Consider the following 21,350-nt stretch of genomic DNA (forward strand, 5'->3'; position numbering starts at 1 on the left):
CTAGTCTGTAGAATGAGAATAATAAGTGCCTTAGTGGGGGTGAGAACATGTGCAAAGAGCATGGCATAATTCCAAGACCACATTAGTGGGCTAATAAATGCCCTGTATTAGACAAAGCACATAGTCCTCTTCTGCCCTCTATTTCATTCCTGATAGTGTGAAAAGACCTACTAGTCACGGTGCTAGAAAACCCCAGCAAACTGCAAAGGACTCTTTCCAAGACAGGCCAGCTTGTGGTACCTTGATTACAGTAACTGCAGTCCAGCAAAGCCTGATAAGGGAATCTGCTTTCCCCACTGTCTGCCACTATAAAGTTGCAAGTATAATATATCCAACTGGAAAATGTTTTGGCCCCCAGACTTAATAAGATCATAATTAAATAACTAAAACTTGGAGTTAGAAAGCAGTATTACTAAACTTTAGTGTGCATAAGATCATCAAGAGCAGTGGTTCTCAATCCTGTTCACACCCAATATCACCTTTTCTATAATGTTCATGTTATTATCTTGAAATTCATAGATAATTTTTTAAATTAGTAAACACATTTTAAAAATCAGTATAATTTCTTGACAGTAATAGAAAGGAGAAATAAAAGGAAAGCAATTATAATTAAATCATTTCGGTATGGAAATGCTCTGGCTTGATTAACTTTATGACATAATGTAGTACTCAGATGCTTGTACATATTGGTAGACTCACCATGAATGTGGCAGTTACAATACAAGTGTGTTGTATCAGCAACCAAATATGAGCCACAAAGCCATTGATGATGTGATTTTCCACAGAGGTGAACAACTTTTGATAAAGTTCTGAATCAAAAAGGCTAATTTTGGGGGCTTCCCTGGTGGCGCAGTGGTTGAGAGTCCGCCTGCCGATGCAGGGGACACGGGTTCGTGCCCCGGTCTGGGAAGATCCCACATGCCGGGGAGCGGCTGGGCCCGTGAGCCATGGCCGCCGAGCTTGTGCGTCCGCAGCCTGTGCTCCGCAACGGGAGAGGCCACAACAGTGAGAGACCCGCGTACCGCAAAAAAAAAAAAAAAAAAAAGGCTAATTTTCTTCTAGTTTACAAAGTGGTTGAATTCCTGTAAAATGTATTATATATTAATACCCTGCAGAAAATACTCTAAATTTGGAATTAAGTAGGATGCTCATTTAAAATGTGGATTCTGGATCCTCACCTCCAGAGATTTTGACTCATAGAATCTAAGATAGGACCAAGAATCTACATCAACGTCCTGGCAGTGATTCTGATTCAGGCATTCAGTTTTCTAATTGAATTGGGGGGGGTGGTAGTTGTCCTGGAGAGGGAACCTAAGAGGATAAACTAGGAACCAAAACCCAGGTTGGCTATGCCTATGAAGTATAATGTATTGGGGCGAAAGTAAGGAATTTAGAATAGGAATATCTCTGTTTCAGACACAACTCTGCTACTTGTAATTGCCTTACTTGGTACAAGTTGTATTTCCTCATCTATAAAAATGGGTATTGTTACCTGCAGTGTGGAGGGATGGGATCGTGGTTTCTGAGACCCCTTGAGGTTTGCTTGTTTTTTTTCAAGATTATTAAAACTTCTGATATAAAGCAGTTTGTAAAATGAAATATATTAAGCATGCAAATTGCTTATTATTTTGATGCTGTTATTCACACTTTAGGAAATTCTGATCAGGATGTTGTCACTTTCCCCAAAGCCCACTGTTTGAAAACAGAAAAAAAAGAAAAAGAAATTTGGCCCGCTAACCCCTCCACTCACCAAACAAACGAAAAACACACAAGTTCGTAATCCAAAGACTTGACAGGATTCTGGTTCGGGGTGGCCGGTGGCCAGGTGTGTGGATGAGTCGCTTCACTTTCCCTGGGATCGGTTTGCTCAGACTTTCAGCTCCATTTATTACTCACCTACTCCTCCATTCCTCTTTGCGTCCTCCTTTCCCACGCCTGCCACCATCCTTTCTACCCGTCTTTGACTTTTTCTCTGCTTTCTTACACTACACATTCCCTCACTACGTACTCTGCGCTTTCTCGTCCCAGATTTCGGTCACCAGCTCCTCGGCAGCCCTTTTGGCTTCTTCCCTTTGGTAATCTCCGGCAATTCTCCCGCAATGTCCGGGGTCCTTCTTAAAATGGGGGAAGGGGGGCTCCCACCCTCAGCCCAGGCAGGGGCCCAAAACGTATGCCCGGGTCCCCGCACCTCCTTGCGTCCCCGCGACTCACTTTCCCCTCCCCGCCCCTCTCTCGGCACCCCGCCCCCCCCCCCCCCCCCCAGCCCTCAGCGCCCAGCTCCGAGGCTCCGGAGTCGCTGCCTGAGTGCACCCGTCAAGGTGCCCGGTCTCTCGCCATCCATTCGCCAGCAGCACGTCGCCAGGGTCCCTTCCCCACACCAAACGCACCAGCTGTCCGAGGCTGAGGCCGGCTCTTCTTCCTCCTTGGCCTGGGATGCCCACCACGGGCGGGGTCCGTCGCCACTGAGTCCGGAGCCCGGCGCCACCCACGTGTCCCAGAGCGCCGCGCCTGGCCGGCGCAAACCTCTCCAAGGCCACTGGCTCCTCGTCGCTGAAGCTGATTGCAGGCGAAACCCGCACGGGCCCGGGAGCTGCGCGCGGGTCACGAGCGGCACGTGCGGGTCCTCGGCGCTTCGCCGCAGGGTGCGGGTGCCCGCAGAGCCAGCAAGAGAGCGAAGGCCGGAGAAAGAAGGGTGGGCGCGCGGGAGCCACGCGGTGGCGCGGGCGGCGGGACTGCAGTGCCACCTCTCCCGAGAAAGCCCACACACTCACACGCCCGCGCGCGCAAGCACCTGTACACCGTGGGCATCGAGAAGCCGAGCCATCGAGAGGCTTTGAGTGCCGGACGCGTTTCAGCGATGGCTTCTGCCCTCAACAGCAACATTCACGCTCCCGGGACTTGCCCGGGCTCCAAAGCCGATGCCGGAGGTGGCGCCGGCTGGAGAATGGACTGTGATCCCGAGATGCACGTGAAAATGTGCAAGAAGATCGCCCAGCTCACCAAGGTAACGTGAGGCGCTGCAGGCCGGCCAGCTGCGCGTCCGGGGCGCCCCGGGCCGGGGAGGGAGTGCGGACGCGCCCGAGGGAGGCCCAGGCAGCATCCGAGCTGAAACTTTGCCTCGGAGGCCAACCCGGAAGGGAAGCGGTCCTAAATCTTGGTGACCTTCTGGAGGTACCATCCTAAAGCAGCTGAGAGAAAGGATCCTTGCCAGGGAAACTCCTACAACCTCCGCGCTGAGCAGGTGGTCTGTGCTCCCAGGGTGGGAATGTGAATCGAGTTGAATCAGTACTGTGGTGTGTGTGTGTGTGTGTGTGTGTGTGTGTGTGTGTGTGTGTGTGTGTGTTTCCTTGAGGGCTCTGCTCAAGTGATAGTGCCTGGAATGTGATTTCATTCATTGCCGTACTTTACAGGCGGGGAGGAGGTCATGTGGGCTATTTAAACATTTGATTCAGCAGCTTGCGTGTCACCGTAGTAAACCTGGAAGGCAGCCCAGGGGACTTACTATCAAACTGGGTACAGAGCATAAATGGGGAAGTGAACAATTCACCATTTAATTACTGGATTACAAAGGACCTCGGGAGGTCAGCCCCCCGCCGCCATCTCCCTACCTCATCCCAGAGCCCTGATTGAACCTCCAGGAACTGTAGTGTCTTCCTTATGAAGACCAGCAAGAAGATGGACACCCTGTCCTTTGTTAGCCCCCTGCAGCTTCCCAATTAGGAGCTCCTTGTGGTAGGTTCCCCTCCTGTGCCTGTTGTGTAGACGGAAAACAACATCCCTCTCTGTCTTTTATACAAGGTCCAGAGTGCCTGAATTTAGCTAGTTGCCTTGGGGTTTCCTTTCGATCTCATAATAATTACTCCTGATAACATGCCTGCTAGTGGAACGTCCGGTTCAGGTTCTGTGTATGGGACATACTCTCTTCCCCAACTGTCTTCCTCTCACTTCCCACACCCACTTTTTTGTGGGATCACAGGCATTCTCCTCCCTGACTATTTTGCCAGAAGGAAGAGAGCACAGAGACCTAGAATTGGACACTAGCTGCCTTCTCCTATCCCTCCCATTAACTTCTCCACATTTTTTGCAAATGAGCCTGTACCCAAACAGTGATCTCTTTAGTCAAGGATGAAAGGGGGGAATGGAGATACTCCTTGGAGGCCTTGGCATGTGCTGCTTGGCACCACTGATCTAATTTGGAGTCATCCAAATAGTGACATCGACCCAAAAAGGTATTGATTTGAGACGCTGGGCACAGTATAAGGCATCTTCATCTTCAAAGAACCTAAAATATTTTTGGAGAAACAAGGTTGGAGAGAAACCTAAAAGACACTGCTCTATAATCAGTTGCTAAATTGGATGTTTCAAGTTGTGAGTGCTATAGAAGTAGAAACAAAGGATAAGTCATTATGGGTAAGAACATTTAGGAGAGACTTTATGGAAGAGATGAACCCTGAACTCAGTTTGAACTTATGGAGTGCCTACTGTGTGCCAGGCGCTGTGCTCAATATTGATGGCATAAAACTGAGTAAGATAGAAACCCTGCCCTTGTGATGAGACAAATGCATAAACAGATCATTTCAATATAATGTGGTAATGGTAGTCATTCCGCCCATTAATATTGATATTTTGGCACAATTATTATGTGCCAAGCCCTGAAGGATACGGCAGTGAAGAAAGCAGCCATGATCCCTAGTGCATAGTAGGCAGTGTTTCTCAAAGTATATTCTGCATTAGAAATCACAGTTGATTCTTATTATGTAGGGACCCTCTTTACCATTTTTCATGCTAATTGTTTAAATTAGACATTTTTAATATTGATATTGATATGCCAGCTTTCTTTTGGCTACCTTTTGTATGTGATATTTTCCATCTCTTTATATTTAATCTTTCTATAAGTTTTATTTTAGTTGTATCTCTGATAGGTGAATTTAATCCATGTGCGTTTACTGTGATAACTAACATATTGGGACTTATTCTTCCATCATATTTTGTGTTTTTCATTTACCATCCTGGATTAGTTAAATGATCTATATTCCCTCATTTTCCACTGCTGGTTTGAGGGCTTCTGGCATTATTCCTATTCTTCTCAGCCTTGTCTTTTATTTTTCCACATGCTTTTTTTTTTTTGCGGTACGCGGGCCTCTCACTGTTGTGGCCTCTCCCGTTGCAGAGCACAGGCTCCGGACATTCAGGCTCAGTGGCCATGGCTTACGGGCCCAGCCGCTCTGCGGCATGTGGGATCTTCCCAGACTGGGGCACGAACCCGTGTCCCCTGCATCGGCAGGCAGACTCTCAACCACTGCGCCACCAGGGAAGCCCCTCCACATACATATTTAACTATAGTTTTTCTAACAAAGTTATCACATAATTCTTTCTCCCTACAAAAGAGCTTTGCATACTTTACCCATTTAACAGCCCTCCCCTTTCCCATCTTGTCATTGTTGTCTAGAGTTTTTTACCTTTTAAAATTTACAATCATTTTTATACTTGAGTTTATTAAATTTACTGACATTTCACCAATTCTTCTACTCCCTATTTTTTTCTTGAATCCACAGCCTTCTCTTTCAGTTCACTTTTCTTCTAGCTGAAGTTCATCATTTAATAGTTCTTTCCGTAGGGGTCTTGGTGGGATAAGAAATTCTTTGTATATTTGAAAATGTCTGTATTTTGCCCTCACTGTTGGGTGGTCGTTTACTTGGGTATAAAATTCTAGTGATGGGACTTCCGTGGTGGTGCAGTGGTTAAGAATCCGCCTGCCAATGCAGGGGACATGGGGTCGATCCCTGGTCCAGGAAGATCCCCCCACATGCTGTGGAGCAACTAAGTCCATGTGCCTCAACTACTGAACCTGTGCTCTAGAGACTGCGCATGCCACAACTACTGAAGCCCGCACACCTAGAGCCCGTGCTCTGCAAGAGAAGCCACCACAGTGAAAAGCACATGCACCCCAATGAAGAGTAGCCCCTGCTTGCTGCAACTAGAGAAAGCCCACGCACAGCAATAAAGACCCAACACACCCAAAAATAAGTAGATAAAATAAATAAAATTTAAAAAATTTATAGTGAACAGCTATTTTCCCATAGCACAGTGTTGCTAGTGTTCTATTGTGTGCAGATACTAATTACTGCTGGTAAAAATCCTACTGCCAATCAAATTTTCATTCCTTTGTAGATAATATGCCTTTTCTATTGGTAGCATTTGTGTATGTGTATTTTGACGTTTAGCAGTTTCATTAGAACTCTCTAGTTGGTAGTGAATGTACTTTCTATTGAAGACTTAGGTGCTCTCTTTAATTCTGAAAAATTTTCAATGATTTTGTGTTCAGATATTGTTTCTCTGTCATTGCCTCCATTCAGTTTTCTGCAACTGCCATTAGGTGAGTTAAGGTAGCCTCTCCATCCATATCCTAAAATGTTATTAAAAATCTTTTTGTGTCTATTGTATCCTGGTGAATTTCTTAATCCTGTCTTCCTCTTTCCCAATCCTCTAAATAATATGTCCAATCCAGAGTTTTTCCCATCTATTAAGTTTTATTTATTTTTTAAATTTATTTATTTATTTATTTTTGTCTGCGTTGGGTCTTCATTGCTGCATGCGGGCTTTCTCTAGTTCTGGAGAACTGGGGCTACTCTCTGTTGCGGTGTGCAAGCTTCTCATTGTGGTGGCTTCTCTTGTTGCAGAGCACAGGCTCTAGGCGAATGGGCTTCAGTAGTTGTGGCATGCAGGCTCAGTAGTTGTGGCTCGTGGGCTCTAGAGCACAGGCTCAGTAGTTGTGGCGCACGGGCTTAATTGCTCTGAGGCATGTGGGATCTTCCTGGACCAGGGATCAAACCTTTGTCCCCTGCATTGGCAGGCAGATTCTTAACCACTGTGCCACCAGGGAAGCCCCATCTATTAAGTTTTAGATTTACATTGTTCATTTCTAAGATTGCTGTTCTTACTTCCTTTCTGTCTGATTTTGATAACTTCTTAATTTTTATAGCTTTATTGAAGTATAATTTATATACCATAAAATTCATCTAAACATACAATTCACCATCTTTTAGTAAATTTACAGAGTTGTTGCACCATAACCATAATCCAGTTTTAGGACATTTCTATCACCATCCTTTCTATCCATTTGTAGTCAGTCCCTGTTCCTACCCCAATGCCAGGCAACCACTGATCTACTTTCTGTCTTCATAAATTTATCCTTTCCAGATATTTCATATCAGTGAAACAATACAACATGTATTTCCATCTGGCTTTTTTCACTTAGTTGCTAAATCTCAGCATCATGTTTTTGAGGTTCATCAATTGTTGTAGCATATGTCATTCATTCATTCCCTTTTATTACTCAGTAGTATCCCATTATATGGATACACCATTTTCTGATGATCATAGTCACCAGTTAATAGGCATTTGGATTGTTTCCACTCTGGGACTATTATGAATAACGCTGCTACAAATATTACATTCCTGCGCACACATTTTTGTTACTCTTGGGTAAATACCTAGGAATGGGATTGTTGGGTTGTATAATAAATTTATGTTTGACTTTCTAAGAAACTGCCAAATGACTTTCTGAAGTGACTGTGCCATCTTACATTTTCCAGCCTACTTTTCCAGGAGGATCAAGTACCAGCCCAGGCACCCAGTTTTCAAATATAGTGAAGTGCACTTCTCCCTTTCCTCCTCTGTGCACTCACTTCCCTCTGATATTTCCTCTCCTGAAATGACTTCATCTCTATAAGTTGAATCCTACTTATCTTTTTTTTTTTTTTTTTTTTTTGCGTTACACGGGCCTCTCACTGTTGTGGCCTCTCCGTTGCGGAGCACAGGCTCCGCGGCCATGGCTCACGGGCCCAGCCACTCCGCGGCATGTGGGATCTTCCCGGACCGGGGCACGAACCCGTGTCCCCTGCATCGGCAGGCAGACTCTCAACCACCACGCCACCAGGGAAGCACCCCCTACTTATCTTTTAAGTCTCACTTTCCCCAAGAAAAATCTTTGAAAAAAATCTCACTTTTGTAATTAATCATGTATTCATTAATCACTAATTTTATATTTGTTATTTCTTCTTATTAATCTGTTTTTCCAGAAGTTTGTACAATGTCTGGCACATAGTAGACCCTCAGTAAGCTTGTTAAATTTAAAGTTTCTGCCTATGGATTTGGTTAATATTTCTTTCATCATGCTTATCCATATGATATTATAGTTGATTTGTATATAGTATGTCCCTTAAGATAATAATCTCCTTAATTTATTCACAATCCTTTGCACCTGGTAAACACTCATTATGTGGGTTTTCTGGTTTTTTTTTTTTTTTTAATTTTTGGCTGTGTTGGGTCTTCGTTGCTGCGCACGGGCTTTCTCTAGTTGCAATGAGTGGGGACTACTCTTTGTTGTGGTGCACGGGCTTCTCATTGCTGTGGCTTCTCTTGTTGCAGAGCATGGGTTCTAGGCACGTGGGCTCAGCAGTTGTGGCTCGTGGGCTCTAGAGCGCAGGCTCAGTAGCTGTAGCGCACAGGTTTAGTTGCTCTGCGCCACATGGGATCTTCCCAGACCAGGGCTCGAGCCCGTGTCCCCTGCATTGGCAGGCAGATTCTCAACCACTGAGCCACCAGGGACGCCCTCATTATGTGTTAGTGTAGCAAATAAATATTCATTTACACGGTGGTCCAAAGTCCAGGATGCACATTAAAATCACCTGGAGAACTTTTAAAAACACACCAGTGAGACGATAACTAAATGCAATGCCTGATCCTAGAATGGATTGTATCCTGGAGGTAAAAATACTACAAGGAGATGGTTGGGTCAGTTGACAAATTGAATACGATGATAGAGAAAATTAAAGTATTTGTATCAACGTTAAAGTTCCTGGCGTTGACAAGTATACCATGGTTATGCAAGAAAAATATCCTATTCTAAGAAAATGCACCTTGAACTATGTCTTATTTTTAAGGAGGTGAGTGTAATGTCTTACTCTCAAAGAATTTTATTTTCTAAATAAAATAGAGAAAATAAAAATAGAGAGCAAATGATAAAACAAATGGGACAGAATGTTAAGAATAGGTGAATTGGGCTTCCCTGGTGGCGCAGTGGTTGAGAGTCCGCCTGCCGATGCAGGGGACACGGGTTCGTGCCCCGGTTTGGGAAGATCCCACATGCTGCGGAGCGGCTGGGCCTGTGAGCCATGGCTGCTGAGCCTGTGCGTCCGGAGCCTATGCTCTGCAACGGGAGAGGCCATGACAGTGAGAGGCCCGCATACCGCAAAAAAAAAAAAAAATAGGTGAATCTAGGTAAATGGTATGTGATGTTCTTTGTACTAGTCTTTTTCTGGCAGTTTTTTCCTAAGTTTGAAATTATTTCTAAATAAAAGTTAAAAACAAACAAAAGGAATACAAGGCCCCGGGCTCCATCTCAGAAGGAGAGGAGAGAGAGGTGACAGGCACTGCTATTTTCTAAAGCCCCTTAAGACCTCTAATGTTCACACAGTGTTGAGAACCACCAGTTTAGAACAACTAAAGGTTTAAACAGTAGAGTGGGCACAGAGGAGTTAATTGGGAGAACAGGAGGTTCCAAATCCATTTCCCCTTAAAGTCTGTGAGATGCTTTGGTCTTGAAAGCATCAGGCATGTTTGCCCAGCCCTGTCCCTGGGCCCGTTCAGCCAGTCCCTGCGTTCGCACCTGCCCAGAAATCTCCAGCTGATTTTTCCTTTTGTAGGTCTCTCCACTTCCTCATACCCAGAAACTTTAGCATCCCTCGTACCCAGAGATTCCCCAATTCCCATTTTCGGGGTGGGATGGAGTGTCTTGCTCCCCAAATACAAGTTTAGCGAAGACCCTTTTATATTAGAACATGAAAATGAGTGGGAAAGCACATGTTCCCTCTCCATAAAGCCTCCCTTGAACTGAAGGCTGACTCTTGGGAGCCCAGCCCACAAGCATGACTCCATATACCCATGGGACAACTTCTCATCTGGAGCAGTTAGAGGAAAAGTACCCAGGAGGCAATGACAGTCCTCTTAGTGACAGAAGTAAGATAGCCCCGACAGACCCTCTCCGTCACCCTTCCTAAATGATGTCTGCCAGGATCTCGGACAACCCTATCAGGGCTATGGTGGAATCAAGTGCCTGCAACTTCTGCACATTAGTAATGCCTTATGATTCCCTAGTATTTGTGTTCTTTGCAAAGCCTTTGACATACTTACTCATACTCTGTGTGCACAGCAGTTCTGCATGGCAAGGAGACAAGTACCATCTCTAATTGAGAGAATTAATATCTGAGACCCAAGAAAGGGCCAGCATTCTTGCCTGATGTCACATTAGGATGTAGTGACAGAACCAGGGCATCCAGAACCCAGGGTTAGGTGTGTGTGTGAGGGTGATGCTTCTTCCCTGGTCATCCTTGAGTTTCCGTAACCTCTCTCAATCATCTTTAGTGCTCTTTCCCAGGTGAGGGGAAATGTAGATCTAATCAGTGAGGCTGAGGGCCGGAGCTGGGTCTGCAGAGCTCTTTCCTTTTTCTCCCTTGTTTCTCATGGAGTGATCTGCCCATAGAAGCACACATTCTGCTCTGTCAGCCGTGCCGTCGATTTTACAGGGGTAGGTGCGACTCTGGGAGGAGGAAATGCCCTGGCCCAGTATTGTGACTAGGTGGGTAAATATCAGGAATGCAGCCTGCCCGTGGGTATGTCACATTCTTTAATATTATTTCAGTAATGTGTTATTTTGGTCTCAAAACAGCCTCACGCCTTGGTCTTGTATTTCAATTAGTTCGTTGGAGAAGAAGGATTTTGTTTATTGGGCTCTCCTAAAGACCCACCACACAGATCTTAGGATGAATTCTGTTTTGAGGAATTTGGTAAAGTGTTATAGTAAAAATGAATTCTGTCATTGGGAGAGCATCCTCACCTGAGAGCAGGGGACCTTTGAGTTGCAGTGTAGTACTTATTTGTAGATCCTTCCTTCCTTCCTTCCGTGGGAGGTTCTGGCGGTCAGAGTCACCACTCCCAGCACAGTAGCACGACCAGACCAAGCAAACTGTGTCTCCCCACGTTCCAGAGCCTTACTGAGGTCTATGAAGACACATTAGTGGGGACAGTCATATTGGATGTTGAGGGGAGATAGTGGATTGTTTAGGGATGCGGTAGGGGGAATGCTGTTATGGAGAATAGACCCTGAGTATAAAATCAGAAATATTAAGGAAAAGAATTATAATTTCTACTCCAGGTTATCTTTTAAATGAATTTGAACTTGATTTATCTCTAGAGCGGTGCTTCTTACTCTTATTTATACTAATAAATATAAAAGAAAATTAAATGTGAATAAAAATGAGGTCACCTGGAGAGCTAACAATTTGGGAGTTACTCTTGGAACGCTCTTACTCCTCATCCCTGGATGGCTGGTATCAGCTAAAATGCTGTCTCTTCAGAGAGACTTTTCTGACTTTCCAATCCAAAGGGGCCAACCTGCTTTGTCTGTAATTGAGAAAAATAGTCCTTTCTTCCTTGGTGATTTGTTGTGAGGGTTCACTAACTTAAGGAATGTAAATGGAGCATCTCACCCGGCGGAGAGACTATTGTAAGCCTGATAGATGTTGGTTTCCCTTCCCTTGCTGAGCTAGTAGAATTGCAGAGGGACAGAACCACTGCCCAGTTGTCAAAACCGGCAACTAGGAACAAAGCCAGGCCTTCTCTGGACTGAGAGGCCAGGGCAGTGTCCCAGGCAGTAGGAGTGATGCTTACTGCCACACGAGTCCTCAGCAGCAGGCTGCCACTTGAGCCCTGTGTTTTTACGGCTTGAAGTTGTGGAAGTTTTATTGCACCCACTGACTCCCTTAGTTTCTCTGAAAATACCCTCCTGCCTGCAGGAGCTTGTGTAGGGACAGATGTTTAAACAGTTCCATACCCATTTGCTTTAGGATTCTAGATTTGAAAACTGCAGATCTGTTTTAACAGGCCCTCTCTGTTGGAATCTTTTAATTTAACAAAGTGACGCATAGAGTGTACAGACAGCTATCTCACAGAAATCTTTTTGCCATAAAACAGGATGAAGTACACCTTAAGGTGGGTTTCTTTGAACCCTACTAAGATGCCTCTACTTTTGCATAACGATTCTGGTCTCTGCACTTCCCCCCGGCCTTGCTACAGTCCTTTCTCCACACAGCAGCCAGAATGATAATGAAATTGAATCATGCCCTCCTACACTGCTCTAGAATGTTGCAGCTGCTTTGGAAAACAGTCTGGCGATTCCTCAAGTAATTAACAGAGAGTTATCATATGAGCCAGAAATTCCATGCCTAGGCATAAACCCAAGAGAAATTAACTTGTACACAGTATTCAGAGTAACAATATTCATAGTAGCCAAAAAAACGGAAATAAATGAAATGTCCATCAACCGAAGACTGGATAAATAAAATATGGTAGAAAGTACAATGGGGGTAGTGACTGAGGGATGCAAGGTTTCTCTTTGAGTCATGAGAATATTCTTCAGTTGACTCTAGTGATAGTTACACAACTCTGTGAATATACTGAAAGCCATTGAATTGTACAGTTTAAATGGGTGAATTGTATGGTCTCAAGAATTATATCTCAGTTAAGCTGTTAACATTAAAAGAAACGAAAACAAACTGAATTTTCTCCAGTTCTGAAGCAAGTCCTGATGATGTTACCCCATAAATGCAATGAGTCAGTCCACCTCCCTTCTGCATTTCTGCCTCCGCCCTAGTCCAAGTCACCTTCCCCTCTGGCCCCCAACCCCTGCTGCGGCCTCCTCATGGTCTACCCTTGCCCCCGCTCACAGCAGCAAGAATTATCTTATACAGTATAAACCAGAGCATGCCATTCTTCTGTTTAGAACCCACAAATGGCTTCTCATTTCACCTGGAATAAAATTGGTTCACCTAAAGTAAATTCTTTAATATGGTCACTTGAGGTGGCTGCTGTCTACTTCTCAGTGTCATCTCCTTGGCCACACTGGCCTTCTTTCAGGCTTTCAGATGTGCCAGGCTGGTGCCACCTGGAGCCTTTGTCCTCGTGGTCTCTCCAGCCTGCTCCTGGCTTGGTTCAGATGTCTCTTCAGGGAGGGCCTCCTTGCTCACCTAGACCATGAGATTTCCTCAGCTGCATCTACTGTTTCTATTTTTTTCCTCTATCTGTTAATCTATTTATGGCCTTCTTTTCCCCACTAGGGAAGTTCCTTGGGGACAGAAATTTCTGTCTGCTCTGTTCTCTCCTATGCCCCCTGGTGCCAAGAACAGTGCCTGGTTAGTAATCGGTGCCCAGCAATTGTTCATTGATGGACTAAATGAACAAAATGCTTCCTGGACCTCCCACAGCTCCTAGGATAAAAAAGCACATTTCAAACACAGCCTAGGTACAGTCGTCTTATGGGAGAGTGGGAAGGCTCCTTTCTCAAGGCCAGAACTCAGGCAGTGCTAGCATCTAATTTCTAGTTTTCTGAGCACAGTGGAGAACTGGCATAACTGACAAATAAGTGGACATCCCCCATGCCCTCCCAGGCCAACATCTGACTTAGTCACTCCCAGCACCTGACCACAGACACAGGGTTGGACCAAACTTGGCGCCTTCATGTGGTCAGATCCACATTCCTTCAGAACACTAGAATTACGAGGTAAAATAAAAACAACGGTGACCAATCATACACAGAAATCACAACCATTTTAGAAAAATCAAGAATACGGAGAAGCAAAAAGAAAAAGATTTTAAAGTATCCCCAAACCCATAATAACTACAGTGATACAATAACTAATACCATTTTTTGCAGAGCCTACTATCTGATTTCTCATACAAATATAGACATGTAATTTTTTTTTTTTTTTTTTTTTTTTTGTGGTACACGGGCCTCTCACTGTTGTGACCTCTCCTGTTGCAGAGCACAGGCTCCGGACGCGCAGGCTCAGCAGCCATGGCTCACGGGCCCAGCCTCTCCGCGGCATGTGGGATCCTCCCGGACCGGGGCACGAACCCGTGTCCCCTGCATCGGCAGGCTGACTCTCAACCACTGCACCACCAGGGAAGCTCCTAGACATGTAATTTTTAAAAAGAGAGTTATATCACACATAACTATTGTGTTACCTGGGGTTTTTCCCCTTCACAGTAAATCTAGAAACCTTCAACACAATTTTTAATGGTTGTATCAAGAGTCCATTGCATAAATGTTGCATAATTTAACTTCTTTCATTTATGACACACTTACTGAGTGCCTTTTATGTGCCAGGTAAAATCCCTTATCTCATGGACCTTTCAGAGAGAAGTAGAAAGAAGCTCTCAAATACAATAGAAGCCCTCCTATTCAATGTCATGTGAACATTTTGAATAATTGAAAATGAAGACTATAAAAGAAAAAAACCTAACATACATAACTTTTTTAACTTAAAACAGGTGTCAACACTGAGTTCCAGTGGGCAGGTGCAAACAGTTGTTAATTAAGGAAGGGAGGGGGATGCAAGACAAGGGAGGAACAGTCAAGAGAAACAATAGTACAGCCTTGGGGCAGGGTCCTGGTTCCCATCAAGGGATACACACAACAATATCTTTGAGCTGTTTTGCAGAAACTAAAACCTCCACAAGGTGGGAGAAGTTAACTGTGTGCTGCCCACAAGCAAGTAGACCCAAGACTTTTTGGAACCAGAAGGTTGATGATATTGACTCCCACTTACCTCACCACCAACCAATCAGAAGAATGTCCACCAGCTGATCATGCCCTCTTTGAACCATTACTATAAAACTTCTCACTGTACCCTACAAGTTGGGACACACAGTTCTGAGGGCATTAGCCTGCTGTGGCCCCTTTTGCCTGGCAAAACAATGAAACTATTATTTTCTACTTCACCCAAAATAAAAAAAAAAGGGTCAGCAAACCATGTCCCAGGCCAAATCAGTCCGCTGCCCATTTTTATATGGCTTGTGAGTCAAGGATGGTTTTTACATTTTGAAAAAAAATACGAAATAAGAAAAATATTTGGTGACACATGAAAAGTACATGAAATTCAAATTTAGTATCAAAATAAAGTTTTATTGGGACACAGCCATGCACGTTCACTTAGAGATTGTCTCGGGTAGCTTTTGTGCTAAAATGGCAGATTTGAATCATTGTGACAGAGACTGACTAAAGCCTAAAATAATTACTGCCTGGCGCTTTACAGAAAAAAAGTGTGAGGATCTCTAATTAAAACATGTGGGTGAACACTCATTCACTAATCATTTCATGTGAGGCTCAGTTTCAATTCTTTGGGGCGGCCTGCTGATTGACATTTACCTTATTTGTCTTGTATAAACTACAGCTATAGTTAGTGACCTTTTAACTTATCTTCCAAACTGAGACACTTCTGAGAATGAAAGGGGGCACTAAACCAGAAAGTGCGCTGAAACAACAGGTGTAAACAGGGACTGCCCTGGCCTGACCGGATGTAAGGTCACCCTGCCCATAATGCATATGTACCTTTTACCATTTGGGCAGCTTTAAAGTGGAGAATGAGAATCTAAAATACACGTGGAACAATCTGAGTTCAGAATCCTTCTAAACCTTTAAAACTTTTCACTTCTCTGTCACAGCTAATTGAATACCACATTTTTTCTTTTTTTCTCTAGCAACTTGCCTTTATTGAGTCTTTTCAAAGCATTCAGTCCAGTTTTCATTGGAACAACAACGTACTCTTTACATTCATATATAACTGACCTAGTGTAGTGTTAAATCACATAATTATAATAGAAAATAAACTGGCACAGACAAGTGACAATTAGTGTGAGAAGTGTGGTGGCTTTCCAGAGGAAGGATGAAGCATATTAAGTTATCACGTGTTTGCTGAATGGAGACTGGTTAAAAGAGCTTCTACTGTTTTTATACAAAAATAAATACAATTTTGATATGCTACCAAGTAGGAAGTACGAAAACATTGAACAACCTGAGGGATCAAGAAAGGTTCCCTGAGATACGTAGGGACTATTATTGGTAGACTTTTGGTTGATTCCAGTTTCTCATTGTTATAATCAGTACTGTGATGGACATTCTTGAGACTCTATCCCTGCATTCTTGCTAGATTATTTCTTTGAGACAGATTTCCATGAGCAAAACTCACCTTTGTTACAGGTAGATTCCCATAAAGAATATCAGGAAAATTGGAAGAAAGCGACCTGGAAAATATTATCTATTAGTTAAAAACAAATCTAATAGGGAGTTCCCTGGTGGTGTAGTGGTTAGGATTCGGCACTTTCACTGCCGTGGCCTGGGTTCAATCCCTGGTAGGGGAAATGAGATCCCACAAGCTGTGTGGCACGGACAAAAAAAAAAAAATCTAATAGGGGCTTCCCTGGTGGCGCAGTGGTTGAGAGTCCGCCTGCCGATGCAGGGGACACGCGTTCGTGCCCCGGTCCGGGAGGATCCCACATGCCGCGGAGCGGCTGGGCCCGTGAGCCATGGCCGCTGAGCCTGCACGTCCGGAGCCTGTGCTCCGCAGCGGGAGAGGCCACAACAGTGAGAGGCCCACGTACCACAAAAAAAAAAAAAAAAAAAAAAATCTAATAGACAAAGATGTACGGAGACCCTTACTTGTTAACTACAAAACTTGCCATTTTAAAAGGCACTTACCACAAATCTCTTCTCCTATAATCCGAACACTGGAACAGTTCTGTGGGAGCAACACTCATAGTTACAGAGACAATGGTGTAATTACTTTCAAACTGTAGTGGCATAATAACAGGCCCAGCCTGTCAGCTCACGTTATGACTGTTTAATTGACCTATTTGAAGTTACTCACTATATTCTGAGCCTCCAGGGTGAAAGGATACACCTGGAAAATGCTCCCAGGTTGCTCAAGGCATTAGAGAAACAAGCAGCTCTCTCACGGCTCAGGGGCCCAGCAGAACCAATAAACACACCAGCAATTCTCCCTGATCTGTCCCTGATCTCACGAGGAAGCCTTTCTCTGAGCTGTGGAACCTTCAGAATATGAAACAAAGAACTGCTTGTGAATCTTTGATGTTATCATCAGGAATATTGTTGTTCCCAGCCTGCTAAGGCAGAAAAATTTTCCTGAAAAGATATGCCCCTGCCTGCTGAATCCTGACCAGCTAGCATATAGCTTTACCCCTTGAACTTCAGGCTCTTGTTTTGTTAAAATGCAAACCCAAGAGATTATTCAGTCTTTTACAACTTTGTGCTAATTGTGTACTTGGCACTTGCTGTCTTCTCTTGATAGTAGCTGAGGTAGACCAAAAACTAGCCCTGCAATACATATCATCCCTGGAACCTGTGAATGCTACTTTATTTGGAAAAAGGATCTCTGAAGATTAAGCATGTTGAGATAAGATCATCTTGTATTATCTGGGTGGGCCCTAAATCCAGTGACAAGTGTCCTTTGAAGAGAAAGGCAGAGGGAGGTTTGAGACAGAAGAGGAGGAGACACAGAAGAGGTGAAAGCCACGTGAAAATGGAGGTAAGGGTTGGAGTTATGCAGCCACAGGTCAAGGAACACCTGGAGCCACCAAAAGCTGGAAGTGGCAGGAGGGAGTGTGGCCTGCATTCACCTTGATTTTGAACTTCTGACCTTCAGGACTGTGATAGAATGAAGCTCTGTTTAAAAAAAATAAATAGGTTTCAGGTGTACAGCATTATAATTCAACACCTGTGTACACTACCAAGTGATCACACCACAAGTGTAGTTGCCATCCATCACCATAGAGTTGACCCCCTTCACCCTTTCACCCGCCCCCAACCCTCTTTCCCCTGGTAACCACTAATCTGTTCTCTGTGCCTATGAGTTTGCTTTTGTTTTATTTTGTTTGTTTTTGTTTTTTTAGATTCCACATGTGAGTGAAATCATACAGTATTTGTTTTTCTCCATCTAACTTATTTCACTTAACGTAATACCTTCAAGGTCCATCCATGTTGTCCCAAGTGGCAGGATTTCATTCTTTATTATGGCTGAATAGTATTCCACTGTGTGTGTGTGTGTGTGTGTGTGTGTGTGTGTGTGTGTGTGTGTATCCATCTTCTTTATCCATTCATTCACTTATGGACACTTAGGTTGTTTCTATATCTTGGCTATTGTAAACAATGTTGCAGTGAACATTGGGGTGCATATATCTTTTCAGATTAATATTTTCATGTTCTTCAGGTAAATACCCAGAAGTGGAATAGCTGGGTCATATGGTAGTTCTGTTCTTAATTTTTTGAGGAATCTCATACTGTTTTCCACAGCGGCTGCACCAGTTTACAGTCCCACCAACAGTGGGTTCCCTTTTCTCCACATCCTCACCAATATTTATTTCTTGTCTATTCAGTAATAGCCATTCTAACAGGTATGAGATGATATCTCATTGTGATTTTGATTTGCATTTCCCTAGTAATTAGTGATGTTGAACATCTTTCCATGTGCCTGTTGGCTACCTGTATGTCTTCTTTGGAAAAATGCCTATTCTGAGCCTCTGCTCATTTTTAAAACCAGGTTGTTTTTTTTTGTTGTTGAGTTGTATGAGTTCTTTATGTATTTTGGATATTAATCCCATATCAGATATATGATTTTCAATTATCTTCTCCCATTCAGTAGGTTGTCTTTTCATTTTGATGTTGGTTTCCTTTGCTGTGCAGAAGCTCTTTAGTTTGATGTAGTTCCATTTGCTTATTTTTGCTTTTGTTTCCCTTGCCTTTAGAGTCACATCCACAAAAACATTGCTAAGGTCCATGTTAATGAGATTATCGCCTATGTTTTCTTCTAGGAATTTTATGGTTTCAGGTCTTACATTCAAGGCTTTAATCTATTTTGACTTAATTTTTGTGTATGGTGTAAGATAGTATCTAGTTTCATTCTTTTGCATGTGGCTGTCCAGTTTCCCCAACACCATTTATTGAAGAGACTGTCCTTTCTCAACTATGTGTTCTTTGCTCCTTTGTTGTAAATTAATTGTCTATATATGTGTGGATTTATTTATGGGCTCTCAATTCTGTTCCATTGATCTGTATGTCTGTTTTTGTGACAGTACCATATGTTTTGATTACTATAGCTTTGTAGTATAGTTTGAAATCAGGGAGTGTGATACCTCCAGATTTGTTCTTCTTTCTCAAGTTTGTTTTGCTATTTGAGATCTTTTGTGCTTCCATACAAATTTTAGAATTATTTGTTGTAGTTCTGTACAATACGCCATTGGAATTTTGACAGGGATTGCATTGAATCTGTAGTTTGCTTTGGATAGATTGGAATTTTAACAATGTTAATTCTTTCAATCCATGAACATGGAATATCTTTCCATTTATTTGTCGTCTTCAATTTCTTTTGTCAATGTCTTATAGTTTTCAGTGTACAAGTCTTTCACCTCTGTGGTTAAATTTATCCCTAGGTATTTTATTCTCTTTGATGCAGTTGTGAAAGGGATCATTTTCTTAATTTCTGTTTCTGTTAGTTCATTATTAGTGTACAGAAAGGCTATAGATTTCTGTATATTGACTTTGTATCCTGTGACTATACTGAATTCATTTATTAGTTCTAACAGTTTTTTGATGGAGTCTTTAGGGTTTTCTATATGTAATATCGTGTCATCTGCAAATAATGACAGTTTTTTTCCTCCCTTTCTTATTTGGATGCCTTTTATTCCTTTTTATTGCCTAATTGCTAATGCCTATGTTGAATAAAAGTGGCAAGAGTGGGCATCCTTGTCTTGTTCCTGATAGTAGAGAAAAAACTGAAAGCTTTTCACCATTGATAAAGTTCTGTTGGTTTAAACCACAAGTTTGTAGTGACTTGTTATAGCAGCCATGGGAATTGGGTCCATTGGCTAACTTTCACAATATCCTCTTCATCATTACCAAAGGCTTCTTCCTTCTCAGACCCTACTGAGGTTCTTGCCTCTGATAATTGTCAGAATCAACTAGTGAGCATTTTTAACAAAAATTGAGACCAGTGCATTAAAACCTTTGGGTGGGGCTCAGGCAATTATGCGTTTTCAAAGCTCCACTGGTGACTGTGACTTTAGCCTTACTCTCAAATCACTGCAATGGGTCCTTGGCCTTTGGTCTATATAATATGTCCAGGTCTATTGCCTGGCCCTGGACTTGCTTTGTCTGGTAGCAGAGAGACTGTGTGTTTGTCTTATTTCTTCTGCTTCTCTGGAAGCTCTTGAGGCCAGTGCTGTTCAAATGTTAGTGTTAAACACAAATGGCTAGGCCCACCTGCAACATTTCTTGTTCATTTGATCATGGGTGAGGCCTGAGAATTTGCATTTTAAACAAGCTCATAGTGGGAAGCAGCCACATAGCACAGGGAGATCAGATCGGTGCTTTGTGACCGCCTGGAGGGGTGGGATAGGGAGGGTTGGAGGGAGGGAGACGCAAGAGGGAAGGGATATGGGAACAGATGTATATGTATAACTGATTCACTTTGTTATAAAGCAGAAACTAACAGACCATTGTGAAGCAATTATACTCCAATAAAGTTGTAAAAAATAAAAAATAAAAAAACAAACAAAAAAACAAGCTCAGGTGATGTTGTGGACTACAGTTGGAGAAAGCCTTTAGGATCATCAGGGCTCTCTCTTTTGCCTTCCTCATATTTGAACTTCCAGAAGCTTCTAGCATAGTGTCCTGCTCTCAATAATATTAATAATATGAGCTGAATTACTTAGAACTGTGAAACCCTTGATGACAAGGACCTTGCCTTATACCTTTTAAATATATCTTTAGCACCTCCATTAAAGCCAGGACACAGGGGGTGACAGTAGGAGACATATTAAAGGGTGGGTGCACCAGCAAATCTCCCATCTATAAGGGATGCTAATGCTCTCTGGGTGCCACCACATCACAGGAAATGCAGAAGGATGCCAAAATGGCAAAACCCCCCTTAAGAGAGGTATTGTGCGTGCCTCCGTGGCTGTTTCCAGTTTAGGCATGACTTGGAAGAGGTTGTGAAATAATGAGGAGTACAATAAAATGCTTTGTGAAGGAGGACACCACTGGTTAACCTCAAGGCTTCAGTATTGCTGAGTAAATATGCAGGTTTGGGGCTAGAGCTGAATTGCTCCAGACAGTAGAAGAAAGATTAATCTCCCCTCAGCAGTTCTGATCCATCCTTTTCCTCATGTTGCATTCAGTCTCTTAAATAGGCATTGACCAATTGCAGGTTTGAAGGAATGATAGAGGTTAGCCTGCTAGTTTACCCACGTGTCTGGGTCTAGCTTTGCAGCCTGCTGATGAGTTTGTTATGATTAGGATTACAGAAGCATTTGTGGGTAGAGTAAGGATCATGCAGATAGGATGTGGTGGGTGGGTTGCATGAGGAGTGATAGCTTCATATTTTGAAGACAAAGTTTATTTAGATCATAGTTTTGGTTAAGCCAAACTAATTTCAAGGAAG

The 21,350-nt window shown here is 43.3% G+C and overlaps 1 protein-coding gene across 1 annotated transcript in view; it reads left to right on the forward strand.

The window, feature by feature from the left end:
• Positions 1-2,857: 2,857 nt before the first annotated feature.
• Positions 2,858-21,350, forward strand: part of FAM184B (family with sequence similarity 184 member B) — a 120,812-nt gene continuing 102,319 nt past the window's right edge. Inside the window, exon 1 of the mRNA XM_060103848.1 lies at positions 2,858-3,004. Within this exon, the coding sequence (XP_059959831.1) occupies positions 2,858-3,004 (147 nt within the window). The remainder of the gene's footprint in view (positions 3,005-21,350) is intronic.

The sequence above is a fragment of the Mesoplodon densirostris genome, chromosome 1 (assembly GCF_025265405.1).
Source record: "Mesoplodon densirostris isolate mMesDen1 chromosome 1, mMesDen1 primary haplotype, whole genome shotgun sequence".
Lineage (NCBI taxonomy): Eukaryota > Metazoa > Chordata > Mammalia > Artiodactyla > Ziphiidae > Mesoplodon > Mesoplodon densirostris.